Source organism: Anarrhichthys ocellatus, unplaced genomic scaffold (assembly GCF_004355925.1).
Source record: "Anarrhichthys ocellatus isolate YVR2014 unplaced genomic scaffold, GSC_Weel_1.0 scaffold16, whole genome shotgun sequence".
In the NCBI taxonomy this organism is placed as follows: Eukaryota; Metazoa; Chordata; class Actinopteri; order Perciformes; family Anarhichadidae; genus Anarrhichthys; species Anarrhichthys ocellatus.
Genome location: NW_022280046.1, coordinates 5,579,225 through 5,591,312, shown reverse-complemented (window position 1 = coordinate 5,591,312; position 12,088 = coordinate 5,579,225). Strand labels below are relative to the sequence as shown.

The 12,088-nt window shown below is 42.0% G+C and overlaps 2 protein-coding genes across 25 annotated transcripts in view; both read right to left on the bottom strand.

The window, feature by feature from the left end:
* LOC116388026 (voltage-dependent N-type calcium channel subunit alpha-1B-like) overlaps nt 1–3,219 on the bottom strand; it is a 142,886-nt gene extending 139,667 nt beyond the window's left edge. For 13 of the 24 annotated variants that reach the window (XM_031855586.1, XM_031855590.1, XM_031855589.1 and 10 more), the window contains exons 1-2: nt 2,273–3,218; nt 155–260 (exon numbers count right to left, since the gene is read on the bottom strand). In XM_031855586.1, the coding sequence (XP_031711446.1) occupies nt 155–260; nt 2,273–2,550 (384 nt within the window). In that variant the 5' untranslated portion in view covers nt 2,551–3,218. Of the gene's footprint in view, nt 1–154; nt 261–2,272 lie in introns of all 24 variants that reach the window. The other 11 variants (XM_031855588.1, XM_031855585.1, XM_031855584.1 and 8 more) reach the window with 4 other exon arrangements.
* Nucleotides 3,220–8,975: 5,756 nt separating this feature from the next.
* LOC116388047 (histone-lysine N-methyltransferase EHMT1-like) lies at nt 8,976–11,986 on the bottom strand. The gene is made up of 3 exons (XM_031855644.1): nt 10,911–11,986; nt 10,539–10,714; nt 8,976–10,399 (listed from the first exon to the last, which is right to left on the bottom strand). Exons 1-3 carry the CDS (start codon nt 10,950–10,952, stop codon nt 10,210–10,212), a joined length of 408 nt encoding a protein of 135 aa, XP_031711504.1. The 5' UTR covers nt 10,953–11,986; the 3' UTR covers nt 8,976–10,209.
* Between the last annotated feature and the right edge of the window lie 102 nt (nt 11,987–12,088).

Sequence of the window (12,088 nt, the reverse complement as noted above, 5' to 3'; positions counted from 1 at the left end):
GGGGGGCTACCTCACTGAGGGGTTCTGCTGACTCACAAGAGACAAACACTGTTAACTGATTAGCTGATTTTATTTACTCTCCATATCTGTCTGACTGGCTGCTGACAAGCCGTTTGTCTACAGGAAGTGACCTCAGGCACGGTGAAGCACTTACCAGGCGTTCGGACAGGGGTGTCTTGTCGCTGGCAGGCAGATGCTGCTCCAGGGCCAAGACGATGCAGTTGGCGATAATTGTAGCGAGGATCATGTACTCAAATGGAGTGAGAGAGTTAAGGAGCAGTGGGGAGAGACAAAGTGGCATTCATTTCATTTCACAGCTGAATCATAAAGTATACATTTCCTTCTTCTGGAAGGTTTAAAGACCTACTTTTCAAACAGAATACATGTGTTTAGTACTATGAGTAACCAATCAGCGTTGTTAACCCGACTCAGTCTAATGAAACACGGGTGCCTATTGGCAGACAACATTCAATTGTACAGAATAGCAAATGATCCTGAATGTTGCTGTATGAAAACTACCATTAAACTCAAATATGGACATATTCTGTCCACTAAGGCATAAACCTTCCATCAGGCTCTGGTTGAAGGCTTTCTAGAGAGAAAGCATCCTATACATGCGCTCGTGATCTTTCCAGATGGTTGACCATTTCCAATGGTTGGCTCATTCTACATTCCATTTTCACTGGGTCATTGCCCGCGGGTCAGGGCCTATTGAGAGCCTATGAATCGCAAGGGAATAAGGAGATTATGACCATTACAGCCAAGATGTAGAATTAGTACCCATAAGACACCCTAATTATGCAACCAGAATACTGTTTTCTTAGCAGTAAGATAGGGAATAGTGGCTACTGTTACTGTTCCAGCTTTGATTTTCAGTTTGTGGCGGGTTTATATGTTTTTCCGTTTGGTCCTGTGGAGTAGTAGCGAGGTTCAACTCGTATCAGCTCATACATGGCACGGATGAATTAAAGCCCTTGTTATTCCATTATAGCTAATGCTGTTCTCACCGTCACCCACAGTGCACATCCAGTTGTCTTCTTGCGTTTGTCACACAAGCTCTGGCTCTCCAGCCTGTCATTTCAACGAGTCGTTTAATCTGGGTTTCCTCATTTAAATGTGGATATGCTTATAACGGTATTATTAACTTTAAATTATTTCACTTGTTTTTAATCCAAATCACCTGTTTCAAGATTTAAACTGCATGAACTGCTTTCAAGTCTTTTAATATCACTGCATAAAAATGTGAAGAAATGCTCATGAACCGAGATAATTTAACGTGTTTTCAGACCAAATCACATGTTTCAAAACGTTTCTTGTATTAAATGTAATTGTGCCATTGTTGCTGTAGATTTAACCTTACTACAAAATGTTGACACTTTCCTATCTTGAAATAGATGAAACCGTGACAGACATGCTGAATAATGTCAACTGGCAGAATATTTCCCTTATTCTAGGAAAGAAAATACTTTGAAGGGTGACTATGACTCGCTGAAGTGGACATTTGTTTTTGCAGAGTTGAAAGAGTTGAGCGTGGGCGACTTCAGCACCATGGAGAGGGCTCCTAACTAAGACAACGAGGCGGTGCTGCTGCAACAACCCTGGACCAACGGTCTCCTTTTTGCCAGAACAAACCGCGTCTTCTGTTAATTAACAAGAAGAGGTCAGTCAGTGCACGCGGCCACATCACTGACTAACCGCTGCCCTTTTACGCACGCAGCTGCTTAATGACTTCCACTTGCGTCGATCGATAGCGATGTTTGATCGTCATTAACTGACGCCGGGATTTGCCGTCCTCGTCCGGCGGACAGTTTACAAGCGGACATTGTGACACAAGAACGTATCGGTCGGTGCGGGCGCCTCGAGGTTCTGAACTGCGCTGGGAATATAAAAAGGCAACACAACAGGCGGATGTGAAGTATTTTCACCCGCCCGCAACCGATCAAGAAAACATCTTTGGGTCATGTTGCACACAGATAAGAAGCGGAGCAACAGGTGCAGTCGGCGTTGCACGGTGATTAATAAAGAAAGACGCTGTAGCTGCTCCACGGTGTGAAAACAGCTGCTAGTTCAACAGCAACCCAAACTGTGCGCGCAGAATGTAATCCACATCAGCACCTAAACACAACAGCTTGACAAATAGGCCTGCGAGGGTGGTGTGTGTGTTTTTCAACCATCTGTGTGTGGTTGCCAAGCAAGGACGGAGAGGTTAGGGGGCTACAGATGCACCTGCTCCGCGCGCGGTGCTACAGGCTGCTGGTCAGGAAAAGGATATGGCCACTCTGTTATTCGCTTTGCATACTTCCTGATGAGGTTGTCCTCGCGGAAGATGAAGAGGGAGCGGTTGACCGTGAGGCAGTTTTGTTTGACAGGGTTCGGGTTGTAGATGGCCATTGTCCGGGCTCTCTGGGCCATCGACTGCTTGTACACCCTCGGGCCACCCGGAGCGCCACCACCCCGGGCTCCCCCTCTGCCAGCGCCCGGTCCGCCTCTCCCTCCGCCGCCTGCGTTTCCTCCATAGCGGGTGGGTAGATCTTCGGGGAAGCGAGCCATTCTGGAAACGCACAGATCCAAAAGGGTAAATCCAAACTGGTGTCAGTGGAAATGGAGGGGAGACGCATCACAACACACACACTTCATCCAAACCACAGCTCAGCGTTAAGAGTGTACAGAAAGCGCTGCGTTTTGGAAGATGAAAAATAAGGTGGCCTCATAGAAAACCATGTTCTCGTGATCCTTTTCATTCATTCATCTTCAGAGAAATGTTAAACTGCAAAGTTTAAAAGCAATAAAGCACTTGAGCTGTACAATAATTCACTTCGCGGAGGCTGTTGCGTCCATAGCAGCCGGGCTCTGAGTGGAGAAGAAGAAAAAAAAATAAAATCACGGTGAAACTAAACCAGATCGCCCCTTCTCTGTCCAGAATCCTGACAGCATCGTGTCAGCATCCAGACACCAGTTGAAACGTTCAGGGCGTCACTCAAAACAAGCAGGTTGCGTCACAAAACACCGGGGTTCCTCCGGTTTCTTTTCTCAGCTGAGATAAATAAGAAGACAAGCCAATCCAAGTTGTCCGGAGATTTCCTGTCTGATCGCTCGCTGTATGGGGGCTGAGGGCTATATAGCAAGTCCTCAGTAGAATAAGGAAGAGCGCATGTGACCAGAGCCGGCCTATCGGCGACTGGAGCGCACGGACGCGCTCACCGTCTGTTGGCTGGTTATCAGAGAGACTGAACAACTAATGGAGTTCACAAAAAACCCTGCGGGTCAAAACATGATGTGTGTTGATCAATCTTTCTCTTGGCGTCAACGAGGGACACCATGTTGTATGTGCAGAAGATAGCAGCTCTCAAAAGATCTTGAGATGCAAAAAATAAAAATCTAACAAGTGACAACATTCATGCAAAGATCAGACTGTTTTTTTCTCAGTCGATGTAAATGAAATGACACTTTATGTTTGCATACCTTGTTGACAGAATCAGACACTTATGAAAGTGAAAACTAATCATTGTGAATCTAAACCAGTAGCCACATTGTCCGATCCATATATGTTACCCTTATGTTTTGTTGAAATGAGCTTTACCTCCTCGTTGTTTGGAGTCTTACAGAGTCTACTGCTGTATGTGTAAAAATCATAATAATATGAATATGAATAAATGAAAAATAAACCCATCTATTTTTTTCTTTTCTTATTACCTCATTAAAAGCCCGCAGGTAGAAACTATCGAAGTGGCAACCCTTCACTAACTGGACTTGCGTATTTGATGAAGGTGACAAAATATGCAAATAACCATAAAGCATTGTTATTATATCAACAAAAGGAGAAAACAATGTATACGGGCTATGCATGAATCACAAAAAGTAAGTCAGTGACAAAGGAATATTTATCCTACATGGTGTTTGGGCCAGTTGTTAGTTTAGTGCTATAGTGTAGCTATTGCTGCATCCATACATTGTGCAAAATCCATTGAATTGAACCAGACAGCACCCTGGCGTTATTATTGACTACAGCCAGTATACCTTCCAACAGAAGCTCTACACAAAGTTGTGTGTCTGAGAAACTCATAATTAAACACAGAGTCTCCTCCGAGTTGTTTTATCTCCTCTGGGACAATGACACGAGACCAAAACTATGGCTTATACTAAACATGCAGATGTTATGAGATTCGCTGGCGTGAACCATGTGACTGCTCTCCAGGAAAGTGACAGCAAAGTGCACTGGAGCTCTGCTCTAAACAGGACTTTGTAGCTTACTTTCAAGTATTTGGGAATATTCCCAATTTTAATTAAATTTAAAGAAACATATGCAACATATTTATCTCCTGACATGACTTAGTCTACAGCTGTCTCATTGAAAGTGTTCAGTCACACAGTATCACTGCAGCCATTTTTTTTTCAGGTATATTTACTTCATTTTTGTGTATTGTATTTTATTACTCAGACTAAACTCTCAGTGTTGTCATGTGGTGTGTGCGTACGGTTTAATGAACTATTCTATTTTTTTGATTATGTCAGCAGTAAGTTGTTTATCATGGGCAGGAAATAAACAAGCCATGTTTATGGCTACGGGGATTCACAGACCACTATAAATTGATGTAATAGGCCGTTGAGTCAAACGTTAATTACCGTTGGGAACGTTTTGACTGTGGCGTTTACCGGAGATGATGGTTATGCTTTTCAAATTAGATTTAGAAAAGGAATTCAAATAAGACATCGAAACTTCTCACTCGGGCACTTTGATCCAAAGCTTGTTTTTGTTTTCACTCAGCAGTTTCCATTTCCTGTCTATTTCCTCCAAGAGTCACAATATGTTGTTTTGGGCTGGTTTATTAAAGAGTAGATAATAGGCCACTTTTCTACAGGTTTCTGTTTTTAGCCATTCAATCAAATAGGTTGAAAAGTATGTGTACACACAAACATTACACCGTAAGTAAACAAAGGTACATGAAAGGTATATGTGGGCAGTGGTGTGAGCTCTGATACTGCACTGTCAATCATTTTGAAACAGAAGGTGTTGCCCTTACAAACCGAAGATGTTTCAATTCGGGGTAAAACCACAGGATGCCATTCATCCATGAACATGTGTGAAGTGTGCGCGACTATTACTCACACCCACAGCACAATATCTGGCCAACCTTTAAACATGTCTTTGAATGCATTTGTTGTTGTTCAATCCAGTGAACCAACAGCACACCAGACAAAGCTAGTTGTTGACTTGATCGCATCCAGAGGCCAGTTATAAATGAATCCAGTTTTTCTGCTCTTATTGAAAAAATAAATCAAATTTAGCTCTCTGTTAACATAATCTGCAGCCATGTGATGAACACAAATGCTCTGCATACGGCTGAGGAGCCATCTAGTGGTTCAGTAAATGTACTGCGGAAATAAAATGAAAGAGTGGCTGTATCATTATGCGCTGATATTGCTGAATAAACTGTTAATGTGTAAATAATAATAATAATAATAATAATGCTTACTTTGTAATAACATCCCCACTGCAAAATATCTAGAGAACTGGAGTTTGGTTGTATGATTCTACAAACACATTTACCCCAAAAAGACCAACATTTATATATTAGTTTAATTAATAGCAGGACAAAGAGGGGCCCCCACAAGAACTCCAAGGGCCCCCAAAAGCTCTGGGCTTGCTTTGTCACTGTCAACAAATTTAATTTGAAAATGTGTTTGGGAATATAAACCACTAAAGCGCAAGATGCTGTATAATGGCTGTGGTTTCTGATTAGCTTTCATTTCATAACAAGACAAGAGCTCTTTGCTTAGGTGGGTCGTGCTTTATTAATTCATCTTGAAGGAGGTTCCCCGTGTCAAAATCTAGTTTAATTGCATTCATTATTTCAGTTTTGTGCTTATACGTTCTAATTATCACACAGTATGTCTGGGGCCACGTATTCTACCTGAAGGTTATTTAAATGCAGTTCTACTAGTTAACAGTTAACATATAGTTTTAATGTTAGTACTGCGGCTCACCCGCGGGGCCATGGCGTGCTGTTCAGAGTCTCGTGCTTCCTGACGATCTGGCGCAGACCGTCAATCCTTCCCGCTCTGCTCAGCCCGTCCAGGTGTAGAACCGAGTCATACTTCCGCACGGTGTCGGTGTCCACGTCTCTCCATGACGGCCCCTCCGGGTCCCCAGCGCACATGTCTGGCCCCTCGACAGGCCCCGGCTCCTCCTCCACGCGCTTCTCAAGGGGACGGCCTCTCCTGTCAGGTGACAGAGCCCAGGTGTCCTCGTACTCCGCACCCAGAGTAAGCATCCTCCAGGAGCCCAGTGTGGCTGCGCGCACCGCTGGTGATGGGGGGGGGGGGAATGCATACGTAGGCAGTGGACAATTTTACATGTTGTACTATAGAAAAATAACTTAAGGAAGTTGGTACCTGCCTAAAAACACATAGTGCTAAAAAGTAATTATGCTAAACTCAGCAGGCTACAAACGACCTATATCTGCGCCAAATATGGCTAACGGTGAATAGCTTCTCACAGACTAACAGCTAGCTTACCTTCTACGGCAGCACGTTTTGTTTCTCGTTTAACTGAGTTTTTATCTATTTTAATGGTAAAAACTGCTGTGCAAACAGTTAGCTGACATCACGCCACTCAGGCTCTCCAGTAGTTGTTGTCCTCGAGTTTAATAAAAACTAAGTTGAAAGTTATTAAAAGTGCTTTCAATAAAGCACACGTCTCACCGATATGGTCTTCGTTTCAGCCGGCGGGCTAAACCACAATAGGCCTTTTTTACAAACATGTTGTCAGGGCACAGTAGGTAACGCACAGGTGTAGCTAATTAATATAATTAATTATGGCTTAATTACATTTAGCTGCTTCTGTTTCAGGGTCCTGGTGTTATTTATGATTGCTCACTGTCGGACTGTCCTGGTTTAGGGTTATTGGGACACCTTTTATTGAACAGAGCCATTGTTAATGTTGTATATGAGAAGTCAAAATGTCTGCTCTGACAAAGGCTTTGCAGTCATTCCTACGTTGCCATAATCTCTCTTGATAATCACAATTTATTTTTATTGCCAATTCCCACAAAATGATTAGTCTGTGATTATGTCTATTACACAGTAATAACATGAACCGTTAAGATACAAATGTTTTAGATATAAAATAAAAATATGTATTTTGTTCTGCTTTTCTACCCTGTTATCTCGTTAACCCTCGCGTCTTATTTTATGATCCAGAGGGGAGGCCCAGATTGTCAGTGCCTTAACTCAGGATTTACTACCCTAATGATTATCAATTCAACAAAGAAATGTAAACAAATGCAAACAAAATTGGTAAGAACCAGAATGAACATACCATAAACCACAGTGGCTCGTTCCTCTGCCCATCTGGAGTTGTAAGGAAGTGTTCTCTTCATATCTGCTCTCCAGGATTACTGGAATAAATCCAATTTAACAGTGGAATAAAGCAGCTATTTGACCCTTGCACAGTTCATGCACACATGTCTGAGGCACCAGGGCAGGGGCACCACAAAAGACAAAAAGAAAAAGAAAAGTTTCTCCCACCTTGGAATGCGGAAAGGCTGCTTCCTGTCCTGCCAATTAAGGACCTCGTTATCAGACCGACCGTCTTCGATGCTCAGGGAGAAATTTCTCTGATTCAATTATCGGCTCTGTTTTCGCTGTCCGCCCCGGTAACCAGGAAGGGAGCAATCAGCGGCCAGTTTCCGAGGCCTAAAAGGCCTGCAGATGTTACAGCTACTCACTTCCTGCTGGGGTCTCTTTCTTCACGTTGATGCTACAGGGGACATGTTGGAACCAAATCCACTGGATCTTTGTTTCTACAACAGCTGATTAGATTCCTGTTTTTAGCGCATTCTTCTTTGACTGAGTTTAGCTGCAGAAGTGGGACAGAACTAGGTCCATTTACTGAGGCACTGCACTAATGTGAAAGGATTATACATTACTTAAATATTTCTATTTTAAGAGACTTCTTCCTCAGCTTCAAAGGAAATATTGTACCTTTTATTCATTTTTCAACTGCCATACCTACTAGTGGCTTTGCAGATTCATTTTTTTTTAGACTGTAATAGATGTCAGCTTTTAATGCCACCCAAAAAAACAGCTGTTGAGCTTGATAAAACTGTTAGGAGTGACATCTCTTTGGGCCAGACGGAAATATCAAAACACAAACTGGAAGGATTGCATTAGAATTTTGTCTGACATTCAATTCAATTTATACCTGAAAAACGAATGACATCAGCCTCAGCTGTACTTTATAGTGCTAAGTAGCAGGCGGTTGCACGCTAACACGCAACCAAAACAGTACTTGCATGTTATGTAATCATATTGTTATTGTCAGCATGCTGATGTAATCACCACTATGTGAATGTGCAACCATACAGTCAGACTGTTTTATTGTTGGTGACTCAACTCATCTTGAATTATTGATTTGTAAATTCTTTAATTTATAGCATATAAACAGTTCTAGATATTAATGGTGCTGTAGAAATACACTTTTGGCTTTTCGTACTTTTCCGCCTTTAAGTCGTAAAACTTGTGTAGTTTGGAATTGAAACTTGAACTCTGAACTCTATCCTTTTGAAGAGAGTTCTTCAGCAGCTCTCTTAAGAATCAAGGCTCAAACGAGAAGCTTTGAAAATCCAAACTCATTAAAAGCACACCAAGTGTGGGAAGTGTCGGCAGCTCCGATGCCACAGCTGCTCCAGTATTTCGGCGCCGGGCCCTGGGCCCCGTCTGTCAAATTGGAGCTGCTGCTGATGCTCGGCTCGTGTGGGTTCAAACTGACTGCAGGCTTCAGTCTGAAGATCTCTCAGTAATGTGTTTGTGGTTGACAAGATGGGGAGCTAAAAAGCAATCTCTCACTGGACATGAAGAAAATCTGCAAAATGACTGAGCTGGAGAAAGAGGCACTGTGATATTCAACGATTTTTAGGCAACTTTGTAGCAAACAGGCTTGCCTTCCAAGGAAAAACTGCAACAAGTAACGCATGTCAGAATAAATGCATTAGTAGTAAATTTATTGAAAAAGATACAACCAATTAGATGGATGGTTCACGGTCCAGAAATATGTAACAGAAAGTTATGAATTGCATTTTTTATAACTTTTTTTTTCATTTATACCTTTCAAGACTTTGCACAACAGTCACTGCTTTACTAACAACATTTAAAAAGACTGGTTGGCTTCTGTCGGCAAAAATCATGAAACAAAAATAGCCCAACTACAGTAACTACGCTTAGAAAAGTGGGAGTTAAAATTAAACATAAAAAAACGTAAAACGTTCTCTTATCTTACAAACTATGTTCACTTGGGTAATAAAAATGAAAACAAAAATAAAAACCTTTGTCAGCACCATTTCCTTGTTTTTAAACTATTTCAGTTTAATCAATTCTCCCACCAGGGTGGCAGCATGCTCCATAAAACAGTCAACCAATGTATTCAGACTAGAAACGCCTCGTTCTTGAGGAATGGTACAGCATCTTTCTCTCAGACAATCTATACTCGCTCGAGTAGCAAAGAAAAAGAAAAATAGTCCACTTTTTTTTTTTTGCACCACGCCTTCGTTTTCCCCCATCATTTTAGCTAATCCATCAAATCATAATTAACTATGGTGGCAAATGTTGGGACATGTCTGATCAAACACTGCAGCGAAGATGAAGTGACGCAAAGAAGTGGCAACATAGTTCAATATTTATCCGCTAATCTTGCTGGAATGGTTCATGATAAACGACCGCAAAAGGTCAAACAAGTTAAGCCCAGCTGAACGCTGATGTTGTCTTCGCAAAAGACAACGATACCCTCATCCCGACCCCAAAGTTCCGTGATCGTGACTCCATAAGAAAAGACATTTAACAATTCCAACCTTATAGAAAAAAAAGACAAAATGCACAGTCCTCCTCCCCAGTAAAGTAATGTGTGACGTTATGTATGACATGTAAAGACGGTCCTATTGTCTGTGACTTTGCTGTGCGTGACGTCGCTGCCCCCTGCTGTTCGTGGTACACAAGGTGGAATAAAGGAGCAGTAAAGTTCCTCCAGGATTTGATTGTGCATCTGGTTCTGTGTGGCAACGTTTTAACGGGTTCTCACGAAGGTCCATGGTTTTTGAATCAGAAGTGGAGATACAGTACAAGTTCATTGATAAAAGTTCAGACGGGTGCATTGCGCAGGTGTCCTTGTGTGTCCCATCAGCCGAGCTTTAGAGTGTGTGGAGGGTTTTTTTTTTTTTAGGAAGGACTAGAAGGACTGTTGGAAGAGCTGGTGTCGGGCGACGCACTGGGCTGCTGCTGGCCCTCCGGCGTGCTGTCAGCCTGCAGCGACGCCATGGCCGCTGACGAGTACTTGCACTTGGACGAGCCGCACTCGCAGCTGAACAGCTTGCTTTTGACTTCCCAGAAGTGGTCGCCGTAATTAAATCTGAGAGAGAGAGAGAGAGAGAGAGAGAGGGGGCGGGGGGTGAGAGAGATAATTATTATAGAAAAGTACTGTCATTTAATCCAAACCTGCAAAAAAGGTTCATGTCTTGAATTGGTCAAAAATACATTAAAAGCGTTACCCAAGCTCCTCTCCAGCCTTGATGTTTTCACTGGCAAAGAAGGCAATGTGTGGGAAACGAAGGTCCTGGTGCGTTGTGAACACTCGACAGGCGAACAAGTTGGGCTCGCACATGTGATTGAGGAAGCGGCTGATGTTTCCATAGAAACGTGCGTCAATGCAGTATAGATCTTGTGGCTGGGAGGGAAGAAGAAGAGACAGAAACTAGATAAGAAGGCTGCAAGTGCACAGCTGAAATAATTCACGGGGAGAAACCCCAAAGTAAACCGCTAATATACACATCACGACTAAGTAGTAACTAGGAAATCATCAGAAGAAAGGTTTGACTTCTTTTAGAAGATGTGTTCAGAGTAACAACACATCAGTGCTTTACCTTATCATCCAGGCTGAAGAGGTAAGTGTCATTCTGCCTCATCTCCGCTTCTGCTTCCGAGATGATCTCACCTACGTACCTGTTCAAAAGCAGGCGACCCGTCAGTGAAACCTTTTAATGCCGATGCTGTTTACCACATGTCACGATATTTAAGGTTTATATTATCGAAGACTGCAGTTCTGAGATACGGAGCTTCAAAGATTTAACATCCCCGCTGGTAAAGCCTTTTAAAATGTTGAACCCAAAAGGTTATTCCTTATCACATAAATGACACACACACGCACACATATTAGTCAACATGGAAAAATCATGTGTGAGTGAATGATTAACCGTCTGTATTAAAAGATATCAGTTTATCAAGACATCCATTTATCAGGTTGCACAGACCAGCTACACAAACAGAAAGTGAAGAAAACAAACTGGCACACACGACCGTGAGGTAAACATGAGGGACTGATGAGAACTCATCTTTCACATGGCTTCACTCAACCCTTTCAAGCCTCCAGAAACACTTTGTTTATGTGCGTATTTAAATCGTGCATTACAAAACTAAACGGTTGCTGCTTTGAGTTGGAATTGATTTCATTTTATAGTGACGCTGTTTACACATCACACGATCACAAATGTAGCAGAGACAAAGACAATGTATTTGAAAACATGTTAAAGTATTAGTTCTCCAGAAGGACCTGTAATTAGTACATTGTCAAATGTATTGTTTTAATGTATTTATTTTATGCATTTAAATGCAAATTTATTGAACTGTCAAATTAATAACAGAATACTGAAACAGGACATAATTAGAGAAATCGGGCAGAAGGCTGGCAACAGTGAACATGACAGTGACGTGAAACAATGAAACTGAACTCGTTAACAGTTTTTGGACAAGAATTAAGCCACTGGATGACATGTTGCTTCATCACCACGAACACAGCAGCACATGTGTATTAATCCACCACTGAATATAGCCCCCAATGTCTTTCCTCCTGCTTGTGTAAATGCTCAGTGACCAGCTGTTTTAGGACATTACCGAGCTTTACTAAAATCATTTTTCTGTTATTATTTCTGCTTTTATTACCACCGCTATTACAGCTCTCATTATATGCATAATTTCTGTCATGACTATGTTGTAGTTATATATGTATATATGTGTATATATATATGTATATATGTATATATAT